Raw genomic sequence first — 22,084 nt, 5'->3', positions numbered from 1 at the left:
CTAGTCTCATTGGTCAGAAACAACCTCAAAGTGCCTCGTACAGGGATCGGCGCTATATTGTGACCTGCGTTACGACTGCTTAGGAATGTGGACATAAGGCAGGGTCCTTCAAAGTTTATTTGCTCATGTCGAAGGAAAATGGATGTCAATGACTTACGAAACCTCTCCCCATCAGTCCTGGCGACGTTCGCAACTCGTCGATCAGCCATGAGCCAAGAAGTTTCGTAAGAGAGAACCTTGTGGGTGACCGAGGAAGAAAGGAGTCTAGACTATTCCACATCTGCATTACGCACCCAGGCGGAATATCTGCTCAAACAAGATATCGTTAGATAATTGGTCTGGGTATAAACCGTGATGCCCCGGAGATCTGGATACGACTATGTAATATTGGAACTGTGTCAGAATCGTCAAGCCGGCGCAGCTAAGACCCTTGTGGTAAACCTTCAGACATTGGGATTAGGGGCCTATCTATACATATATATATCGTGTTTCTCGTGTAAGTCGCACCTTTAGACTCTCCATGGCATGACCCTCGAGCGTTTTATAACAGCACAAGAGACTGACGCGAGCAGACCGGATAATATATCATGTCGGATACGAACTTCCTCAACGTCTACAAAGGCGCAAACTCAGTCCAGGATTATTTCAATCCGGACTTCGGTCCTCCTCTACCTGTGGTGGAGATCCCAGACCGACTCAACCCCTACCGACGAGATGGAGTGAGGATATACGCCAAGATGATGACGATGCATCCGGCCAACAATGTAAAGGCCATGCCAGGTAAGTCGATAGTATGGGACGCATACGCGTTTAGATTAGGTAGATATTGACTCTATTTGTTAGCATTAAACCTTCTGGAAAAGAGCGTGGTACCGGGTAAGACAAAGACTATCATCGAGTACAGCTCGGGTTCGACGGTAATATCCATGTCCCTCATCTCTCGAGTTTTCCACGACATCCCAGATGTCCGGGCTTTCTTAAGCAATAAGACTAGCGTTGCCAAGTTGCGGCTGATGCAGTTTTTCGGCCTCGATATGTAAATCGACTCCTATCTTCTCCATGTACCTTAGGTAGCGTAGCCATCGGCTAATCTTTCACCAGTACACTTTTCGGCGGGCCATCCCAGCCAGAGCCCACAGATGGGCGTGGAGGGATCAGGGCAGCGCAAAGGATGGCCGAAGACGATGAATCCGTCATCAATCCGAACCAATACGAAAACGACGGTGTAAGTTATACTGTGCCTTTCTATGGGCAGTTAAAGTTAACCAAGACTAGAATTGGAAGGCACACGTTAGGTGGACGGGGCCTCAAATTCTCAGGCAATTACCAGAGATTAATGTGATCTGTGCTGGCATGGGTACATCAGGTAAGTAACTCCAAGGATGCCGTACCTATAACCTCCATCTTCTAATGGAATCTAGGTACCGCTACAGGATTAGGAATGTTCTTCAAGGAGGCGAAGCCATCGGTCTTACGCTTAGGGTTTGCACCCCTCTAGTCTAAATCGTAAGGAGAAAGAGTACTGACAACTCACAGAGTATGCACAGCGCCTGGCGATAGAGTACCAGGACCTCGTTCATTTGCTCTTCTTGCTCCAGTCGAGTTCCCCTGGAAATCAGCAGTAGATCATATCGAGGAAGTCGGCTCGCACGACTCCTTCTCCTTATCCTTAGACATGTGTCGCGAGGGTATCGTATGTGGTCCCTCTTCGGGGTTTAATCTGAAAGGATTATTCCAATTCATCGAAAAGCAGAAGGCTGCAGGAAAGCTGGAAGAATACGCGGGGGAAGACGGAGAGATCCATTGCGTCTTCCTATGCTGTGATCTCCCCTATCAATATATCAACGAGTACTTTGATAAGTTGGGGCCGGAGTATTTCCCTTCCATTACCAACGAGGTATGGTTTAACTTGTACAGGGAGAATCGGCAATATCGCTAACCTGAAGGCCCAGGCATTGACGAAGGTTGATCTTTACCGATACGACGAGGCATGGGAGAAAGACGCCACAGCTGCGCTCTCCTCGTTTTTGGAAGTGAAAAGACCGACGATCAAAGAGGAAATATTGTCCAATCTTCCAAAAGGGGTTGAAACCAAGAGAAATTTGAGCGAAACGATTTCCCTCAAAGACGGTGCGGTCATTCTGGACATCCGACAGCCCGATGATTTCGGAGAGTTCAGCCTCCCCGGATCCGTCAACTTGCCATTCGCGGACCCATCGACCGCAAGCCCATTTTCGGAGCCCGCAGTACTCGAAGCGCTATGGTTGAAGCTAGAGGAATACTTCCGATCGCCTCACAACGAAACAGTTTCCTTATTGCAGGCTAAGCGGATCCTGGTACTCTGCTACGATGGTAACAGTTCCCGCGTGGCAACCAGTGTGCTTCGCGCTAAAGGATATGAAGCCGATAGCGTGCGCGGAGGCTTTCAAGCATTAGGTGACTTACAAGTAATGGAATCAAGCCATCATATTATCGCCAGCGAGGAAATATTCAAAAAGGGGATAACGGTAGCGCGAGAGGTTGAACTCACCACACCATCTTGAGTAATTTCAGCTGGACTTATCGGAAGCTATTGACTTCGGACAATGCTGTGCACACTTGAATGATAGGTAAATAATCCCTGATCTCGTATGCAAAACTCCGTATTCCCCGACTCCTATCTTTGGCTTTGGGAGGTAACGATTGAAATAAGTGACTTGATCAAGCTGTCTAAGGTTTGGATATTCAATGTATCTAGTTGAGCGTAAAGAGACGTATAAATCAGAACTTATCTAAGGGATATAAAGAGTTTAACACATTGGGTATCCCCATCCTCATCCCCTTCTAACCTAACCCAACAACCTAACCAAAGGGGGTTTGCCAGCCACATCGCCCTTCACTTTTTTTTTCGTACGATATCCACCCGATCAGCGGCTAAAACTGAGATACGTGCGCTCGACAGGGATCCAACGATTCAACCATTCAGCGCGTTAAGTAACATTTTAGGCGGATTTTAGGGAAAGCCCCTACTTTCAGAACGCGTCGAATAGAACCTGGCAGGGATCATCTTAAACCAGCATCAAGTGGTTACATTATACTGTACAAACGATCAACCGTTAATCAAACCAATAATAAACGGGTCAAAATCAAAATGGCTACAATAGAGAAACCGTTTCGGATTGTAGTTGTTGGAGGCGGACTCGTAGGCCTCAGTACAGCTCATATCTTATCCAAAACGGACATCGACTTCGTTGTATTAGAACGACATGGGAGTCTGGCACCCGAGATTGGCTCTCTCCTTAACTTATGGCCACCAACATTCCGCATTTTCGATCAGCTGGGTATACAAGATGCAATAGATCCCATCCTCAGCCCCGTCAACCATGCAGTTACCATGTCTGCTGACGATGGAACCGTCTTCTCGTCGTGGGCTTCTGGAGATCTAATTAAAAAAAAGTACGTCGACCTTGTATAAGGGGGAACATGTACCTACCTTGAATAAATACGGAACTAATCTTACATTTATTGTGATTTAGCCACGGGGACCGTGGAATACAAGTTACTCATCGCCCACTCTTCATTGACGCCTTGTACCAGAGCCTACCAGACAGTTTCAAAGCACGAATCAAGGTGAATAAACATGTCACCAAGGTGAACATTTCAGACGATGGAGTAGTCGTCGAATGCGCTGACGGCACCGTTGAAAGGGGCTCTATTGTATTAGGCGCTGATGGCGTTCACAGCAGAGTACGCCAATGCATGCAGGCGATGGAGGAGGGCAGATCAGCTCCTGGCGTGTCGGAAAAGCCCAAGAGTCCCTTTCTTACTACATATAGGATGTTCTTTAAGGCCATTCCTATCCCTCCAACATTACCAGGAAATACCAATTATGAATGTGCGGCAGAACGCGTGTCGACTCAGATTCTTACTGGTAATTCTCAAGCATGGTTTGCTATGTACGAAGCGCTTGACAAACCTACATCGGAGCGCCTCAAACACCCTGAAAAGGATAAGGAGGGGGCCCTACAGAGATGGGGACATTTGTATGCCGCTCCTGGCGTGAGAGTGCGTGATATCCTCGATCTTCAAAAAGGGGGCATCGGTATGATCAACCTAGAGGAAGGCCGCGTAGACAAGTGGCATTGGAATCGCATCGTCCTCGTGAGCGACGCCATCCGGAAACTAGAGCCCCATGCCGGATTAGGTTATAATAGCGGTTTGGCCGACGTAGTCGTCCTCGTGAATAAGCTGCGACGTTTACTCGAGAGCGACCCGTCACCCAACACGAGAGCCCTAGAAGCAGTATTCGCCGACTACCAGAATGAACGAAAGAAAGACGAGCCAACAGTCCACAGAATGTCCAGGTCTCGTGCCCGGGTTTACGCCTGGCTTGGCACGATAGACAGGATAATGGCGAAATACATTATTCGCTACACGAACATCGCAATACACAGCGCGAAACATATATATGGGCCAGTCGTCGCTCGAGCACCTGTCCTAGATTGGTTAGAAGAGAAGTCGTTCCCCGAAAACGCGGGAATTCCTTACGTTCACCGTCCCCTAGTTGGAGGAAAGAAGCCAAATGATGTGGCATCAAGGAGCCATAATTCCTATAATCTAACAAGCTTAACTGGATTGGTTATCATGGTTGTTCTTGCTGCTATGGGGTTCCAGCACTACCACAGGATCATTACGACGATAGGATCCAAGATAAATTCAGGATAAAGAGATAGTTGCAACTTTCTCATTCAGAAGTTCGTCGCATAAGGTGGATAGGATATAGACTGCTATGGCATATAAGGGGGCAAGGATGTGATTGCAAGTTGGTTTGCCACAAGATGTATTCCCAAGATTAATGTAATATGTTAGATATTAGAACGGAAACTTTAGCTATAATCATAGAATTTTCGACTTGAAGATAATCAATATTAAATAATCTAGCTCAAGCATCGTAAGTTTCGTCTCGAGCCTAATTTGGTTACCTATCATATGTCCTTTCAATGTTTTAGTCTATGGAAGTCAACTATACTCAGGACTGTAAGACGAAGACAATAGCCTAGATTACCTATAACTTCACCAGTTTATAATTAATTTATCCATCTCTATTTGACATAAACGAAATCAAAACGTCATGTATGTCTACCTAAGGTAACTTAATCGATCTGTACTGCTGTACGATTTCTAGACTCGACAGGCGGATGATGATCTTCCAGCCCTGTAGAATTGCCGAACGAACCCCACACAAAATTCATATGGCTATTCTCTTCGAGTGCGACAGTATCATCTCCTTTGCCGGCTTTGACATCATACAATTATTTATATATATAGGATGAGCTGCCCCGGTTCATCCAAAATGAAAGGAAATGCAATATCTCCAATTTCCGTTTCGTTTCTACTTAGTATCCGCTTCTTGAGACGAGATTGAAGATGTTGAAACTCACCATCACCGCACTCGGCTTTCTCGCTGCCCAAGCGGCAGCACAATGCTCCCGCGAAGACCTCATTGCTGCCACTGACAGTCTTCTCGCCGCACAGACTGCGGGAAAGCCCGACACGGTAGCCCCTCTAGCCGATACAGTAGCCTACTTGGAGGCGTTCAAGACAGCCAATATCAACACTGGAATACTGTCTCACCCGCTCAAGATCGACTTCAACCGTAGTCTGCACGACACCACCCAATGCGCTACGTACACCGAGATCGTTGTCACGGATAGGGCGCACCCGTACGTCATAGGTACGCAGATGCGCTTCGCCGACGGAAAGATTGCCAATATCAGTTCTCTTGTGACCGATCAGGGAGACTGGCTCTTCAATGCTACTGGCACTTTATACTGGGCGTCCCGGGAGAAGTGGGATCCAATCCCGGAGGACCAACGCGACAGCCGGGAGGTGATAAAGGCTGCGGCGGATGCCTACGCCGACCTATTCAATGACAAGACCGTTCAAGTCCCTTGGGGACACCCCTGCGCGCGTCTTGAGGGCGGGATGTACACTGGTTCGGGCTCCGAAAACGACAGGTGTGATGTTGGCGTTCCCAACGGTAAGCCGTATCCGTTTAGGACAAGTATCAAATTCGCAAGGATACCTCTAACTCTCGATCTACAGGTGTCAAATTAGGTAACCGCCGCTATGTTATCGACGAGACTCTCGGCGCTGTTGATATCTTCATCGACTTTGCCACTGTCCCGGACAGCCACGAGTTCCGAGTTGAGAAGGGCAAGCTTCGCTACGTCCATACCATAACCGTGATGGGTTAGATGATTAGTAGGCGAGGAGAGGGAGCTTGGGTGACTCTACGAAGCTTAATATCGTGAAAAGTTGGGTTGAAAACGAGTTGATCAGATACAAATAGCCAGTTGTGTACCTAGGTAGGGATCGTCGACAGAAAATAAAATGGACACTTCACATAAATTTCACCCCTCGTAGCCTTGCGTAAAAATGCACTTGCATTACTTCAATTCAATAAAGGAATTCCCGAAAGTGTCTTAGCGGGAATAAGACGTATTAAATACCAAAGACCCAGCCCATCCTACAAGGTATATAATTGGTACCTGCTACAAGCAACGAAGTTGAAGAATTATTGACTTTGAGAATTTTGCTCTGCTCATCCCTGCCGTCCGACCGTTCGGCTCCGCGTAAGTAAATCGGGACACGGGCATGCCGGACACAAACGCCGGATATGACATAGGTACCGTTAGCCGATCACAACAGACGCGTCGTCCTCTTTTCATTAGGTACCTTACAAGGTTAGGAGGTACCTAAGGACACCTAAGGTAGGACATAACTGGGTTTCAATTGACAAGTTTGGCAGAATGATACGAGCTCATGGGGCGCAAGCGATAAAAGATATCAGTAACACTTAGATACCTGGGACGGGATTGAACAAGCATCGCCGAAGAGGGTGACGCCTAGAATACACTAGAATTGACCATGTACTATGTAAGAAATATTAGAAACCAACGAAAGAGACACATGGGGAGCGGCGAGTCAGGGGTTCGTTAGGTTGGGTTAGATGGGTTAGGTTAGGATGTAGGTACCTACACTACCTCATACTAGTACAACTCACCGCTATCGCCGAGATTTCTGACGATAGTAACAAAAAAAAGTGCAAAGGCTGTGTGGCAAGTGGGTCTTATTCCGGATCCACCCCCGTTAAGCCTGTTCTAGGCCCCGAAGTCATAATCCATCTCATCTTTTTTTTTTCCTTATGTTATCTCATAATAAAACCCTCACTAGTCGCTCGTTATCTTGATATTATTCTATTCCATGCATTGTTAGTCCATCTCTCCTTTTTGTTTTCCTTAGGTCACCAAACCCACGACCGGGACAACGAGTCTGAATTAGGACTCCAATGAGCCCAGCGGGTCATCCGCTGTCTCCCACGAGCAGCCTACCGCCATTACGCTCATTAACTACTCTCAAAGGAGAACAAATATTCTCGGCTCTAGACAACCTACAACAGCTGTATTGTCCCGTCTCGTTATCACGGGCGGTTAAATCGCAACTCGAGCATGGGAAACTTCACGATGATGTGCTAGCCCAGCCGGTGGATTCCGGTTACGTCTCCGAAGACGATACGGATATTGAGCACATAGACTCAGAATACGATCTTGATGAGCTGCGTGCCGATGTTTTTGAGCGCAATTTCGCCATTCGGTGGTTGACAGCTTTGATCGCCAGCGCGGAAGAGTTGCCCCTGGGCGATGAAGACGAGCGCGAGCAGGCCGTCGACAAAGCTTCTTTTATTCTCGCATCATTCACCAAGCTTACGGATGAAGACGACGAAGAGGATGCGGGAATTACGCGAGAGTTTTCTTTCAAGCTGGCGCTGTCCCCTGATGAGGGTTCTCTCAGGTCAAGGGAGTCCGATATCCCTCAGAAGGTCTCGATAGACGTGCGCCTCAACGATGCGCCACAGACCACTACCGACCATACCGACGTCGGTCTACAGAGCTGGGGCGCATCTATCGTTTTCTCCGAACTACTATGCGCGTCACCTGAGCGGTTTGGATTTAGTCGAGAAGCTCTCGGCTCGTCTCCGCGTATCATTGAGCTTGGCGCAGGGACAGGGCTAGTTAGTCTTGTTCTCGACAAAGCGATGCCTCATCTTGGTATGCCTGATGCCACCCTCATAGCAACAGACTATCATCCGGCTGTTCTTGAGAATCTACAATCCAATGTTAGGCTTAGCAGGGCGAGAGTAGAGACATGTCCTCTCGATTGGTCAGCCCCTATCTTGGAGGGACCGCTCAACCTATCAGCAGACGTCCTGGTGGCAACCGATGTGATATATGCACATGAGCACGCCGTGTGGCTACGCGACTGCGCAACACGCTTACTCGCGCCTAAGGGGGTGTTCTGGCTTCTCATGACCATACGCCCGAATGGCCGTTTCGAAGCCGTGATCGACTCTGTCGAAGCCGCCTTCAGAGGATCACACCCCAAAGCCCCGGATGGCCGATATCTTGCAATTCTGAGCATGGAGGGCGTTGAAAAGCGCCGCGGTGTTGGACGTGGAGACGAGAGCGGATATAAACTATTTAGAATTGGCTGGGCCTAGCCAATAACCCGAAGTTAGACGGGCATTAGAATCATAGAGCTACTAGAACTATAGAGCTAGACGCATGGGTAGAGTTAAAGCGTAGAGCGTTTAAGACCATGGTAGATTCGGCATAGAGGCGTCTTTAGCACCTGGGTTTGTTTAAATTTACGATAATAATTCATAGCTTATGTTGACAGAGGAGAAACCAGGTTACTACTATATCTTTGTACTGTGTCGAAGGTAGTTTATGCATATCACAGTTACACCGCGTCTGGGCGGAACTATTATACCCTAGAGCATTGGAGAATAATCACACCCCACACCGGAGTTCATATGAATAGGGGTTGATAGTATATTACTAAGAGCGCCACGAGTATATTAACAACCACACCCTACAGATCTAAAAGCATTGTTACTCCGAAAAATCAGCCGACTCTAATGTAAAGTTGAATAAAGAAATCAGTCTGCTCGCTTGACAGAGAATGGGTTAGGCGTGAAAATGCCGTACGGGTCGGCCTTCTTCCTAATCTCCCGAAGTTTGTCGTACTTAGCCCTGTCCTCATAGTAACAGTTCCATACAGAATCTAGATCCCAACTTCCGTACGAGCCCCAGAGCAGGCGACGATCCTCCTTAGAGAAGATCCCGTCGGGGCCGATGGCTTCTTCATCGTTCACTTTCTGCCAGTCTTCAGCAATCGTTTTAGTCTCGTCTTCGTGGAAGCAGTCCATAACGCACACAGCGCTCGTGTCTCGCCAGCTATACGCCGTTCCGTTCCCAGCATTCCGTGTGAACATGGAATTCTTCCCGCCATAGCATTGTAGCTGTGCGGACAACCAGCACCGATTATGCTTAGGTCGAACGATAGCGTCGACGCGATTAACAAACCAGTCAGCCCAGCCGTCTTTAGTAAGTGTGCGCGAGCGGGTAGTGTAAGTGCGCTTGGTATATGGATGTTCAAACTCGCGCACGTTACGGAAGATCCAGTCACCGGTGAGCTGTGACATGGGCTTCTCTGCGACGGCGCTGTTACCAAGGATCCAGTCAGAACCCTCCTTGATACGGTCGAACCACGAATAATCACACACGTCACCACTCTCGAACGGCACCCACTGAGCAAACACGACGATGGTGCGCGGCCAGGCAATCAATCCATTCTCGCCGTAGAACTCTGGGTGCTCCCGTTCCATCCACTCGTCTATCCCTGGACACAGATCCAGGAGGGGAAACGCCGAGCTGAGAACGCTGATACACAGGTCGTAGTTACGAGGGAAGTTGTCGTCGTCAGACATCTCAGTCAAAATATTTACAAGACGTTTTAAGATCTCGGGGTTATAGAAGTACATCGCTTTCATGCCCCGGGACCCTTTATAGTCTTGATCGCGATACATTTGGATGGTAAAATGCATCAAGACGCCCAGATTGCCGGGGCTCCCGCCCAAGAAAGCCCAGAAAAGGTCCGGATCGGTGGCTCTCGTGATCTCCTTGAAGTTCCCGTCGCTGTCTATGATCTCGAGAGATCGTACGTGATCGCCAAACAAGCCGAAACTACGGGCCAGTTGGCCGTAACCTATTATCTGTCAGTAACGTATGTCTTGACAACATTCAAAGTTTCTTTGGTCTGTCTAATTCGCTATTGCGAGACATCTTCTAGACTTCTAACGAAAAGGGGTTCTTACCGCCCGTCTGTACATGTCCGCCGACATGAACCTCAGTGCATTGGCCGTGGGGCACAAACAGGTTATGCTCAGTAACCCAGGCATTGAATTCTCCAAGGCTCCAGCTCACGCTGGTGCGGGCGTACGTCTTTCCGTCTTTCTCAAAGATGGCTCGGTCCTCAGAGCCCCTAAACGAATGTCTTAGGTCCAATTGGATATTCGGAGCGCTCGTTGACGAAGACCCGCTATATTGATGCCCACCCGTCTTAATGGCCACTGCGACTTTCTTCTCTTTCGAATGTTTGAGAACTAGCACGATATCCTCTTTCGTCTTGGGTTGAACGATTAGTCCTGGGTTGAGATCCCGCTCCTTGCCATATGTTGACGTAGCGTACTGATACTTGACTTCGTCATATTCCTTGCTTCCTGGAATGTACTGGTCTCCACTGATACCTACGATAGCCGTCATTTTGCCTGTAGATAGAGTAAAATATCGTGGTTTCGTGCTTCGTGGTATCCTACCAAGATTCTTCTAGGTACATAAGTAGGTGCTTCAATACTTATAGTTCTGTATTCCTCGATGACACTTCGATGGGATCTATCAGGTGTACTTAAGAGCTTATCATGTGCTTAACTCATCTATCAGCTCACGTCGTACACGTCCTGCTACTGTTTCTACCTTTGGCACGAGGTAGGTAATGCTGATATATCTTATTTGGTGATATACGGCGCCCAGCCCTACGTTAACTTAACAAGGGGCACGAGCTACGAAACACAAATGAATTGGACGCCTGTTGTTAGGTATGTACAAAGTGCTGTCCTATAATATAAGTCTATTTGATTTAACCAATTTCTTAATATGCCTTTGACGTAAAATTGGTAGCAATATACAAAGATGTTGTCACCGAGCCGAAAGTCGATTTGGTCCTGCCGTATCTATGGTATTTCTCATTTTCAAACACCGACAGAAACAAGTAAGTTCATTAAGCGATGAATGGATTATCTCTATTTTATACTTGTTATTCATCGTTTTCGCGTTGGAGTACCTCCTAACCTAGGTAGATATCATATTTCGGTGGCACAAAGTATTACGGGACAAATCCTCACTCCCCTCTCTTCCCCCATTAAATAGCCCAAACATTATATTTTCACGGCAATCTATCAGCAGGCATGTTGCTATTATCCCGAGACTTGATCATCTTATAGGTATCTAAACGCGTGGTTTAAGCTTAGTCCCTATGTGACCTTAGGCACCTACTTTTCTTAACCGTCACTCTCTATTTAATATCACGGTTTCCATGCCCATCTGAAGGTATTGCGAGAAATCAAAGCTTTGATGCCAATAGTACCTAATTCAATTTCCGTGGAAGCGAGCTGTTCCAGAACAGCCTGCACACCTGCTTTCCTTCTATAGTACATCCAGTACCCTGTATATACCTAACCTATATATCTTGTAGATATTTACCAAGTATTTGAGTGAATCAACAGCCCGACCAACGCCATAGGTAAATCGACATACGAACGTCATAATCATCCCTAACGTGGTAGCTCATAACATTCTCGGATCAATGCTGCCCAGTCAATCCCAGCATACTCGCTTGGAAAGCGGTACTCATTCTCAATATACCCAGTATTTCCCTGCATCTTGAACCAATCTTCCCACCTGATACCAAAAGTATCAAGAATTTCCGTGAATGGTGGCCCTTCTGAACCCATCATCACGTACGGGCTTCCCTGCCACGCATAGCAGCCGCGGCCACCTGAGAAGTTTTTACGTCCCATATTCGGCCCTGGCTCTGATATGTGTTCACGCTCTTCATGGTTATAATTCGGTGTAAAACTTACTATGTCCTGATCAAAGGTATCATTTGGATTTGGATTTTCCGGCGAACCGTTACTAGAATCTATGTCGGAAGGGCAACTCGCTCGGTCTATATCGAAGTAAAGGGCAATAAGTTCATCCTCGTCCAGCTCTACCGCTATATCTTGCGCCATTCCCAACTCTTTTTTATTTTTTTTTCTTTATATAGGTAGGTATACAGTTTACCGAGAAATCGAAGATCTTGCAATAGTTCAAAGTCGAGAGCCGCTACCGTAGGTGATATTGATCAAGAATAAGGGACGAGAAGTTTCAATCCTTGTCCCCTTCTATAGGTAGCTCCTGGGTTCTTGAGAATCTATTGCTGCGAATGAAAGTTTGTGGTCATTTTCCATGCCGTACATATTGCCAGCGCGCTCAATATAAGCAATTCTCGAGGACTTGTGAAAATAAGTACGGTACTCGAGGGGACAAAGAGTACTAGAAAGAGCGAAATGGGACTCATTGTTATCTAGTTTGTTTTATCGAGACAATGCATTCTATAGAAAGAGACATATAAAGCCTATTGTTGTCCTTGTTAGAGATACAATACCCTGGGTGGATAACTCCTATTCGTAAAGAAGGTGCAAAAGGAATATTATCTACTGATCATTGCTATATACTAACTACTAGGTACCTAACCTAGAAGCAGGTACTCGATAGAAAGGATAACAATAAGATCAACGATTTCCTTGGTCTTCTAACGTCAGGTACCTAGGTAGACTCTTCCCATAGCACCCCTTTAATTTATGCAATTACACAGTAGAGTTGGCTTTTATTTATATTTATGTGCAGATATTTACAGTCAAAGGGGGCTTAGTCAGCCATGATATGTACTTAAGCCACGTGTATGGAATTCATCCGGGGCCAGCGCCGAGTCGAACTCGTAATGGTATCTAACCTGATACTATCAAGAAAAGACAATTCAGATATAAATAATATAAAATTTGGAGTAACTTCGATATTTCAACCGGGTTGCTAAACTCGAAATTAAACGTAAAGCCAAACCGCCGTGTCTCAAATGACAGACCCAAAGCCGAACCCGACCCGAGCGCACCGCCCCTTTGTGCTGATCGTTTGCCATTCGTTAACGGGACACCTCTCTCCCTTAATCCGCATAGCTTCGGCCCTTCACGCGCGTGGTTGGGAGACTTTATTTCTGGGACCGACGGCGCATCGCCAAGGCATCGAAGCAGCCGGTGCCGTGTTTTTGCCTTTGAGGGGCGACGCCGACCTCGATGACAAGGTGTACTATGAGAACCCACCTCAGCCCGGATATGCGTCGCTCCACTGGGCGGAGCGCGTGCTGATCGACTTGCGCAGGCAGTGTCTTGATCCCTTGCCGACGCAATGGGCTTGCTTTGTAGACGCCCTCCGATTTCTTCAGACTTGTGACCCAGAGCGGAAGATCATTTTGTTAGCTGAAGCATTCTTCTATGGCGCTCTGCCATTGTTCTATGGTGCATCACTTCCTGATGGCCTGAAACTGGAAGAAATTCTACTTGGATCCTTGTGCGTTTCGGTGACGGTACCAGCAATTCGGAGCATCGATTTACCGCCTGCTGGGTATCCTTTCCCTTTCGACTCGTCGCCGGATGGCCGCAAGAGAAACGCAAAACTGTGGGAAAAGAGTTGGAAGCGTAAATCTAGCGACCTGGCCGCGTTGCTAGACACCAAGCTGCGTGAGGCGGGTGCTCGTCGTACCGTCAACGAAATATTTCTTTCGGGTGCAAACTATTTATGCCACGATACTATCCTACAGCTCGGCGTTCCTGGGTTCGAATATCCGCGCAGCGACTGGCCTCGAGGGTTCAAGTTCGCAGGGCTAGTGCAAGGTCCACCACCAAACACCAAGACCCTTCCTAGTAATAGTAAAGCCCCCAACTTCCCCTGGTGGTCCGAACTTACATCCAACACCGCCCTGTCTACCCTTCCCATCTCAGACCCGAGCCGCGCCGAGAAAAAGAAGGTCATCGTCGTCGCCCAAGGCACCGTAGAAATCAACCCACGCGATCTAATCGTCCCCACGCTACAGGCTTTTTCCAACCGGTCGGACGTGTTAGTTGTTGCTATACTCGGGTGGAAGAACGCTAGCCTATTGAGCTACGGCATCGATATTGAGATTCCGCCTAACGCTCGTATAGCTGACTACGTTTCATATGACGCGGTGTTGGCGCATGCTGACGTCTGGGTGCATAATGCGGGATTCGGCGCAGTGAACCACGGTATTGCGAACGGCGTGCCTATGGTAGTTGCGGGCGAGGGGATGGATAAAACCGAAAACTCGCGGCGAGTGGCTTGGTCCGGAATCGGGGTTGACCTCGGCTGCGCGAAACCGTCCGCTCAACTGGTGAGAGAAGGCGTTGAACGCGTACTGGAAAATGAAAGCTTCCTAAAACGCGTGCAGGAGCTACAAAAGCAGAGCCGGGAGATAGACTGCTTTGATATGGTTCACAGCGAACTAGTCAGGATAATGAAAACTTGCCCTGGCATAAAACAATAGGGTCTGGTTTCTTAATGTGAAGGGCTCGCAATTACTACCTGCTGCCAAGCGTTGGCATCCGCATGTAGAATGGTATCAGATCAATCAAATTACGTACATCCCGTACCATGTCATAGATAATCAAGTTCCTAGTAACCCGCTATGTAGAGAATTCAGTCTATGAAAAGACAACCATCTCATGCCCCTTTCCAGTAACTCCACGAACTGGTATAAAATGCAAATTCTTTACTATTAAACTGTGCTTGGTAACGCAGTGTCAAGAGAACAAGCTTCATATCTTGTTAACCAGTCAGACAGCTGGTATATTGAATGTGTGCCTTGAAATGTAGGGAATAATCCGTCAACTTTGGAATACTAAGTTCGAATTCCCATCAGACAAGGCGTAGACGTATCGAGATTATCGGGCTGTATCCTGAGTCTCGGGATAGTAGCACCCACCGGCTAATACGAGATTCATACGTGTGAATTGAACCTTTATGACGGGTGTTTTCTTTGTCGGAAATGCGCTGATCTGGTCCGGTGTAATCATGACATCCTTGCCTTTCCTCTTGCTTGTACCACTGGTTGTACCACCGGCAGGTTGCGTTGTCTGCCCGCCCTGTTTGCTGTCGGCTTGTCCACCTGTCGCCACAATTGTGTTATCACCCTCCTGCTGGTTTGCCGGGCGATTACCTTCAGCTGGCATCTCGACATCCCAAACACGCACGGTGTTATCCTGTCCACCAGATACGAGCACGTTGCTCTCAACACTAAAGCTGAGTGACCAAATACCACCACGTCCGTGGCCGCGGCAACGCTTAATTCGAGTTGCCTTATCTATATCCCACAAGAAGATATTTCCACCGATATCGGCTGAGGCAAGGATCTTGCCGTTAGGGGCACATTCCATCGCTGATATGTATTCGGTATGGCCTGTGAATATACGGACGCAGTTACCACTAACCACAGACCACATGCGGATCGATTTGTCTGTTTCGTCAGAGGCTGAGAACACGTATGTGCCATTGGGATGCCATGCCACGGCTGAAATGGCTGTGTCATGGCCGATAAGGAGGCGCTGTGCTGATGCGTGGTCCTGTGACCAAACTCGGACGGTTTTATCCCAACCACCGGTCACGAAGTAATGACCATGTGGACTCCATGAGAGCGAGAATACCGGGCCGTCATGACCTCTGTAGATACAGAGGCAGGTCCAGACTTCGAGAGACCACAGCCGTACTTGGCCGTCGGCTGAACAGGAAAGAAGAAGTTTAGTGTCTGTCTCAGGTTGAGGCGAGCCTTCGTAAATGTTACGGTCTAAGTTGGCTACAGCGTCTGAAAACGCCACAGAATAGACAGGAGCAGAATGGCCAATCAACTTGCGGTTATTGACTTTTATGTCCTTCTCGGGCGCTAGCCGAGACTTCAAAGCTTTGCCGTCAAGAGACCATACGCGGATATACGATTCTGTCGTTCCTACCGCTACAAGTTCTTGGTCTTTCGAGAAATCCATGCATGAAATGCTGTATCTAGTTAATGAGGAGCTCTATACAAGCTAGCGAAAGCGATGCTTACCTCCCAAGATGATTGTGAAACGTAAACATGCAAACGGAAACGCCTGGGCCTACACCGCCGGTACGGCCTTCAATTCTGAACCGGTCTCGGTTCTCTCGGACTTTCTGCATTTCCATAACGACGTCTCGTGCTCTGGACGGGGGGTATGGGATGTCTGTTCGTTGTGGAGAATCACCCGATTCTCTCTTAATCGGATGCATAGAGTTGAATTCTTCCACCAATGTGGGTAGCCCCTCTCGAGGCGGGCGAAGCCTATCCTCTTCTTCCAACTCAGCAACCACATCGCTTCGGAGATCAGGGTCTATTGGAAGTGGTCCAAGCTTTAAAGCAGCAGTATTGTCAAGGATGTTGCGGTTGGCAAGTCCACTACGGCTCGAGATACCTGGGATACCCTCTTGGATGTCGACCTCATCGAGTTCCTGGTGCCGAGCGCGGCGGTAAATAGCTTCGAAGCTAAACGGCTCGATAGGGCCCCGGTCAACGGAATCGACACGGCAATGCTGTTGTATAATATCGAGGACTACGGCTCCACATTGTTCCAACTCCCGCTCCAAGAAGTGGAATAAATGTCCCGTTAAGGACTTGCTGATTGGAATAACGTACTGATTCTCTAGATAGGCCTTGGCGAACGCGTTCTCTCGAACATGCATGGAAAGGGTAATAGTAGACAAGCTTTTTAACTCGTCTGGATGTGTCTTTTCGAAACGGCCGCGTAACTGCTCCAAAAGTTCTTGTGCATGAGAATAGGAGCCTTGGCTAACCAAGCGAAGATAGGAGTAGATAAAGAGTGGCCAAAGTATCTTGCCTAGCTCAAACTATCGAAATGTAAGATGCCTATCATTCAGTATCCATCCAGGAATGATACGTACCTTGTAGAGATCGACTCCATTATCAACCCATCTCGCAAAATGTTTGAACGACTTCAGGTATTTTCCCGCGGGAAGGAACTTGTTAGGCGCTACTGCGTCAATATTATCACGGGGCTTCCCGTTCTCGTTAATATCCTTCACCTCCTGGCGGAAGATTTCTTCCGTACGATTATACCCTTTCTTAATCAGGTAGTCCGTGACCTAAGCCATAGGGTTAGCCTAGTTCAATATGAAACGAAGCGTGATTGAAGCGAAGAGAGGGGGGGAAAAGAAAAAGAAAAAGACAATGCAATACCCCACTGTCTTGGTTTTGGTTCTTCGAAGATATAGGTACAGTAGGACTTTGCGTCTGAGCTCGATTTAAGGGGTTGCCATAGATGGAATATCTAGGCTTCTTAATAATCTCACTCCGGAGTAAAGGTTGGGGATTAGGGGGCTTCGGCATGGTTGATAGTTCGCAAGTACGTGATGTAAAACAACAGTCTAAACGATGAATGGGATTTGATAGATAAGTGAGTTCTCGCGCGTTTTAATTGCGAGCAAGCAAAGCGCAAATAAATGAATTTTGACTGAGGGTTTGGCAGAGAGATACGTCCTAATAATAAAAATAACGGGAGAGGGAAGAATGTTTGTAGTGGGGGAGTACAGCTTCACTCCAAACTGCCCAGGTGGCGACGGGGAAGTTTGTGAATTAGGTATTCGTAAGAGACAACAACATTTGGGCGTGAATGTTTGTTAATAGGTAAGGGAATCAAGGTGTTACCGCTTACAATTTGATTAAGATTCTGGTTGCTGCTTCCTGTGGTGGTGGAAGTTGAGCTAGTAGCGGGGTTATTAACAACACCTGGAGTCGTGGTCGGCGGCTGTGGTTGGGGGGTGAAGTTATTGCTAGATGCGCCCCCAGCGCTCGGCGGCCCTGGATTAGACATGGAGGAAAGTACACAAGATTCGCGTATGTGATACGACGATAGGATTTTAATGCTAGGTAGAAACACTACATTAATAATGCGATGATTCTCATAAAAGCTGAATGAGAAGTCGGAGATGATGTTGACATATTTGATGAGACGCGACAAAACATTGAAGTTTAGGAAAGCTTAGATGTTGAGGCTCAAACCCGAAAAAAAAGAAGCACAGGCTTGATGCAGGTACTTAGGTACAATACAATACCTACAATACGCGTGCATGACATGACATACGTACAATACATGTACGGTGTGCCTAGGTACCTAACCTAGACCTTACCTAAATAAAGTCAAGAGGTAAGGATTAAGGTTAGAGAGCTCCACCATTCCCCAGGTGTTTAATGTGCCAGTACGTACCCGTGCAAGGTGTGCACCTGCATCTCCATACCTTCGTCATTTCCAAGGTTCTTTACCAAACACCTCCAGCTATACGCGACATAGCGCGACATAGGTAGCGTAACTTGCATAAGGCTATTAGGTACCTAGGTTTAGGTACGCATACGATTTCAACATCTTTTTTTTCTAATAGGTAAAACAAAACAAACGCCATCATGGAGACCGACGAACAACAATCCCAATTCGTACCTTTTACCAAAGCTGAGCGCATCGAACAATTAGCCGAGATCGATCGAGTCAGTCCACCTAGCTTATCATATATCACCATGATTTTTCAAAAGCTAATGCCCCGTTAGAACATCGTCAGCCTGCTACGGTCCACCGCTCGAGCCATTCAAACCCTCGGCAAGCAACAATCCCAGAGCAAGGACGCGGTCATGACAGATGACAAAGGCCAAGAATCTCAAGTCTTCCAAGACTCCATGAACGATTTTCTCCGCGCTCTACGAACTGTTAATGTCGGAATGAAGCGACAGATATGGGGTCTTGAGGAAGAGCATATTATATCCCTGGAAAATAAAGACGGACCAAATATTAGGGATGAGGCCGGGGAGGTACAGGGAGTCGGCAATCGCAACACTCCAATCCAGCCGGACGGCGACGGTAAGATCGGTGGACTCGATGTAGGCTGGCTTAACAGCCGAAGCGACGAAGTCGAGAGAGGTATGGAAACTGACCTCTGGGCCGAGGCCGAGGCGTTTCTACGACGGACTATAGAACAACGCGAGGCCACCAAGAACTAAAAAGGTAGAGCATGGGTTTAAACATTTTAAGTACGGTTGGCTGGGGCGTATTTGTGTGTCAAGGGTTTAATGGAGGACAGCTATAGCATCCGGCGGCGTTTAAGGAGTGATATACCATAAGCATATAAATTATAATTGATAAGGGGGTTTTCTACGCTCCTAATCCACGGTTGTTATGAGTTTGTTTTTTTGATTCGATTTTAACTTTCACGATCTGCAACTTACCTCTTACCATATGAGGGGGGTGTTTATATTACACCTTGGGCACATACTAGACGTAAGCCATATACTATGGTATATAAAATGCAAGAAAACCATTCGAGAAATAGGTAACTTACGTTAAGTCCCTTAGGAAGTACATTTTACAGGTAGGTACCTACTTTGTGTGATCGCATAAGCGCTCGAAATGTGCAAGTAAATCTGATGATCATACAAGTGCAGTATAAGTGCGGTATAGGTACCTACGGTAAGTGTAGTATAGGTGCGTAGATCCCTTAAAACCACCTATACCTGCATGCAGCACATGCAAAAGAACGTCAAACCCTTTAGCCCCACTATATAGGAAGTTGGAACAGGCTGCCACTGCTGCCACCGCCGCACCGGCAAGCGCCAACCGGAGGCTAAGGTAGCACCTCTAAACACCACCCCCCAAAAAACATCATAGGCCCCATTTCATTAGCTTTCATCAATCCTCCTACATAATTTACAACATCCCTCCCATTCCACGCTCGCTAAGCTCTGTCAATAACTTTCAAGCGTCCATCATGGATTTAGGAGAAGCAGGCGATTCGCCTTGGGGTGGTATGATTATCTTATTCTTTATTTCTTCAGTACAATTTGTTTAACATGTTTTTAGATGTCCCATCCCAGTCGACTTCAAAATCTCCTACCTTCGAACAAGAAGGTCTGTTGGATTTCGCCCTCCTTATACCATGATATTTTAGATAGTCGCTAACGCTAGGTTCGTTGTGCAGAAAGTTCCGCGAAGACTCAAGATGCCGAGACCTCGCAGCAATCGCAATCTTCTGTCAAGGCATCCGCCAGCCGCCCTTCCAGGGGCCCCGTACGCCGCCTAGTGGCCCAACCCACGAAACTTGAAGCCGTCGACGATCCTCTAGGTCCTTTGGGCCCCCTCGGTGCCACCACCGGCCCAAGCGCGGATGCGCAGGTCGACGAACCACCAGCTCCCCCTCAAAAGGAACAGATGGTAATCCGGACAACCATGCCACCCCTTGCGCAAAAGAGGTCGGGACCTGCGGATCCTCACCACATTGACGACGAAGAGTTCGACCGCCCTCTCGGTCCAAGAGCCCCTCCTCCTGTACAGGCTGCGCAACCAACCCCGGTTAGGCCCACGAGCCAGCCCAGCGTTAGCATAGAGCAGGCAGCTAAGCCCAGCTTCCATATCACTGTCGGGGATCCGCACAAGGTCGGGGATCTGACGAGCTCACACATTGTCTATTCCGTCCGCACGCAGGTATGACCAGAGATCCAGGCTGGTAATTATACCATGTATTGACCTAGTACCGAGCAGACAACATCGAAAGGCTACAAGCAACCCGAGTTCGAGGTTAAGCGACGATACCGCGATTTCCTATGGCTTTATAACACAATGCATGGGAATAACCCCGGTGTTGTCGTACCGCCCCCTCCTGAGAAGCAAGCTCTTAACAGATTCGAGAGTAATTTCGTCGAGTCTCGTCGGGCCGCTCTGGAGAAGATGCTGAACAAAATTGCCGCACATCCCACACTTCTACATGACCCCGACCTAAAGTTGTTCTTGGAGAGCGAGTCTTTCAACGTCGACGTCAAGCACAAGGAGAGGAGAGAGCCTATACCGGGAGAGAGCAAAGGCGTTTTTGGATCTCTCGGTATCAATATGGGAGGTGGAAGCAAATTCGTTGAACAAGACGACGTAAGTTTACAGTTTTCCTCTACCAGCTAACTCTCTAACTGTTTATAGTGGTTTCATGATCGACGGGTTTATCTGGATGCCTTAGAGAACCAGCTTAAGGCGTTGATGAAGTCTATGGATGTCATGGTTAACCAACGCAAAGCTATGGCGGAAGCGGCTGGCGATTTCTCTGCTTCTTTACATGCACTTTCGACTGTAGAACTAAGCCCTACACTTTCTGGACCGCTAGATGCTCTTTCGGATCTGCAGCTTACCATCCGAGACGTCTATGACCGTCAAGCTCAACAAGATGTGTTAACTTTCGGCATTACCATTGACGAGTATATTCGATTGATCGGCAGTGTTAAGCAGGCGTTTTCACAGCGGCAAAAGGCTTTCTATTCGTGGCACAGCGCCGAATCGGAGTTGCAAAAACGCAAATCTGCGCAGGACAAGCTACTTCGACAAGGAAGATCGCAGCAAGACCGTCTGAACCAGGTTGGCGCAGAGGTAGCAGATGCCGAACGCAAGGTCCATCAGGCCAGACTTCTTTTCGAGGACATGGGGCGGTTAATGAGAGCCGAGCTCGACCGTTTTGAGAGAGAGAAGGTGGAGGATTTCAAGTCTTCAGTCGAGACTTTCTTAGAGAGCGCCATAGAAGCGCAGAAGGAGGTGAGTAAATTTAGTGACCGGCTTTCACACAGGCAAAACTAACCCATCGAATAGTTAATTGAAAAGTGGGAGACATTCCTGATGCAACTGGATGCAGAGGACGACGAGGCGGTATTCTATCGTCCGCCTGTTTATCAGACTAATGATAAGTCTACCGGACGCGGTGACACGGCAGTAGATCGAGCAAGGGCAACTATCGATCAAGACTCAGACTAATAAAGCTATATGGTCGTCTTTACGAAAATTTGATATCTTTTTTTTTTTTTAATGCGAGTCAAATAGCGAAGATTCAGTCTCGAAGTCTTGGAAGAGAGATATATACATAGTTGTACAAATGCTACAGAGAGAAGAGGCATTTCAGCCGATCCTCGCTCCTTAAATGCTAGCTAGTAGCTCCCCCTCGTCACGGATGTTAGCATATCAAGACAATATAAACATCCTGACAAGCTTTCG

The 22,084-nt window shown here is 47.7% G+C and overlaps 10 protein-coding genes across 10 annotated transcripts; 7 read left to right on the top strand and 3 right to left on the bottom strand.

Moving 5' to 3' along the window:
- Positions 1-587: 587 nt before the first annotated feature.
- F4812DRAFT_453583 (tryptophan synthase beta subunit-like PLP-dependent enzyme) lies at positions 588-2,977 on the top strand (the record flags this gene model as incomplete). Its single annotated transcript, XM_047936507.1, has 8 exons — positions 588-780; positions 844-1,036; positions 1,102-1,225; positions 1,276-1,366; positions 1,422-1,482; positions 1,537-1,897; positions 1,947-2,447; positions 2,942-2,977. 8 exons carry the CDS (start codon positions 588-590, stop codon positions 2,975-2,977), a joined length of 1,560 nt encoding a protein of 519 aa, XP_047785747.1.
- Positions 2,978-3,130: 153 nt separating this feature from the next.
- Positions 3,131-4,704, top strand: F4812DRAFT_453582 (putative monooxygenase; the record flags this gene model as incomplete). Its single annotated transcript, XM_047936506.1, has 3 exons — positions 3,131-3,405; positions 3,516-4,566; positions 4,654-4,704. The coding sequence occupies 3 exons, from the start codon at positions 3,131-3,133 to the stop codon at positions 4,702-4,704; spliced, it is 1,377 nt and encodes a 458-aa protein (XP_047785746.1).
- Positions 4,705-5,055: 351 nt separating this feature from the next.
- Positions 5,056-6,521, top strand: F4812DRAFT_446896 (uncharacterized protein). Its single transcript, XM_047935694.1, has 2 exons — positions 5,056-6,019; positions 6,085-6,521. Exons 1-2 carry the CDS (start codon positions 5,407-5,409, stop codon positions 6,234-6,236), a joined length of 765 nt encoding a protein of 254 aa, XP_047785745.1. The 5' UTR covers positions 5,056-5,406; the 3' UTR covers positions 6,237-6,521.
- A 390-nt stretch (positions 6,522-6,911) lies between these two features.
- On the top strand, positions 6,912-8,776 carry F4812DRAFT_446894 (putative methyltransferase-domain-containing protein). The gene has a single exon (XM_047935693.1). The coding sequence runs from the start codon at positions 7,331-7,333 to the stop codon at positions 8,537-8,539; it is 1,209 nt and encodes a 402-aa protein (XP_047785744.1). The 5' UTR covers positions 6,912-7,330; the 3' UTR covers positions 8,540-8,776.
- A 204-nt stretch (positions 8,777-8,980) lies between these two features.
- On the bottom strand, positions 8,981-10,646 carry F4812DRAFT_463763 (FAD-binding domain-containing protein; the record flags this gene model as incomplete). The annotated part of the gene is made up of 2 exons (XM_047938259.1): positions 8,981-10,089; positions 10,199-10,646. The coding sequence occupies 2 exons, from the start codon at positions 10,644-10,646 to the stop codon at positions 8,981-8,983; spliced, it is 1,557 nt and encodes a 518-aa protein (XP_047785743.1).
- A 1,067-nt stretch (positions 10,647-11,713) lies between these two features.
- On the bottom strand, positions 11,714-12,172 carry F4812DRAFT_463762 (uncharacterized protein; the record flags this gene model as incomplete). Its single annotated transcript, XM_047938258.1, has 1 exon — positions 11,714-12,172. One exon carries the CDS (start codon positions 12,170-12,172, stop codon positions 11,714-11,716), a length of 459 nt encoding a protein of 152 aa, XP_047785742.1.
- Positions 12,173-12,741: 569 nt separating this feature from the next.
- Positions 12,742-14,736, top strand: F4812DRAFT_247385 (glycosyltransferase family 1 protein). Its single transcript, XM_047930694.1, has one exon. It carries the CDS (start codon positions 13,057-13,059, stop codon positions 14,536-14,538), a length of 1,482 nt encoding a protein of 493 aa, XP_047785741.1. The 5' UTR covers positions 12,742-13,056; the 3' UTR covers positions 14,539-14,736.
- On the bottom strand, positions 14,737-17,508 carry F4812DRAFT_247406 (transcription initiation factor TFIID subunit 5). The gene is made up of 4 exons (XM_047930695.1): positions 17,257-17,508; positions 16,962-17,162; positions 16,093-16,907; positions 14,737-16,040 (listed from the first exon to the last, which is right to left on the bottom strand). The coding sequence occupies exons 1-4, from the start codon at positions 17,404-17,406 to the stop codon at positions 14,936-14,938; spliced, it is 2,271 nt and encodes a 756-aa protein (XP_047785740.1). The 5' UTR covers positions 17,407-17,508; the 3' UTR covers positions 14,737-14,935.
- A 676-nt stretch (positions 17,509-18,184) lies between these two features.
- Positions 18,185-19,234, top strand: F4812DRAFT_446887 (mediator complex, subunit Med11). Its single transcript, XM_047935692.1, has 2 exons — positions 18,185-18,558; positions 18,619-19,234. Exons 1-2 carry the CDS (start codon positions 18,478-18,480, stop codon positions 19,063-19,065), a joined length of 528 nt encoding a protein of 175 aa, XP_047785739.1. The 5' UTR covers positions 18,185-18,477; the 3' UTR covers positions 19,066-19,234.
- A 595-nt stretch (positions 19,235-19,829) lies between these two features.
- On the top strand, positions 19,830-21,847 carry F4812DRAFT_453576 (Vps5-domain-containing protein; the record flags this gene model as incomplete). Its single annotated transcript, XM_047936505.1, has 6 exons — positions 19,830-19,866; positions 19,922-19,969; positions 20,040-20,542; positions 20,600-20,980; positions 21,029-21,631; positions 21,686-21,847. The coding sequence occupies 6 exons, from the start codon at positions 19,830-19,832 to the stop codon at positions 21,845-21,847; spliced, it is 1,734 nt and encodes a 577-aa protein (XP_047785738.1).
- Between the last annotated feature and the right edge of the window lie 237 nt (positions 21,848-22,084).

The sequence above is a fragment of the Daldinia caldariorum genome (assembly GCF_022478825.1).
Source record: "Daldinia caldariorum strain CBS 122874 unplaced genomic scaffold F4812scaffold_27, whole genome shotgun sequence".
NCBI classification, from domain to species: Eukaryota; Fungi; Ascomycota; class Sordariomycetes; order Xylariales; family Hypoxylaceae; genus Daldinia; species Daldinia caldariorum.
Note: the sequence above shows the minus strand (reverse complement) of the source record. Positions and strands in the feature narration are given on the sequence as shown.

Bases quoted from the DNA above. Each gene is read 5' to 3' on its own strand.
- F4812DRAFT_446896 (XM_047935694.1), top strand. From the start codon at position 5,407: ATGTTGAAACTCACCATCACCGCACTCGGCTTTCTCGCTGCCCAAGCG. The intron at 6,020-6,084 runs GTAAGCCGTATC...CTCGATCTACAG, and splicing joins TGATGTTGGCGTTCCCAACG to GTGTCAAATTAGGTAACCGC.
- F4812DRAFT_446894 (XM_047935693.1), top strand. From the start codon at position 7,331: ATGAGCCCAGCGGGTCATCCGCTGTCTCCCACGAGCAGCCTACCGCCA.
- F4812DRAFT_247385 (XM_047930694.1), top strand. From the start codon at position 13,057: ATGACAGACCCAAAGCCGAACCCGACCCGAGCGCACCGCCCCTTTGTG.
- F4812DRAFT_247406 (XM_047930695.1), bottom strand. From the start codon at position 17,406: ATGCCGAAGCCCCCTAATCCCCAACCTTTACTCCGGAGTGAGATTATT. The intron at 16,908-16,961 runs GTACGTATCATT...ACATTTCGATAG, and splicing joins ATGGAGTCGATCTCTACAAG to TTTGAGCTAGGCAAGATACT. The intron at 16,041-16,092 runs GTAAGCATCGCT...AACTAGATACAG, and splicing joins TTTCACAATCATCTTGGGAG to CATTTCATGCATGGATTTCT.
- F4812DRAFT_446887 (XM_047935692.1), top strand. From the start codon at position 18,478: ATGGAGACCGACGAACAACAATCCCAATTCGTACCTTTTACCAAAGCT. The intron at 18,559-18,618 runs GTCAGTCCACCT...ATGCCCCGTTAG, and splicing joins AATTAGCCGAGATCGATCGA to AACATCGTCAGCCTGCTACG.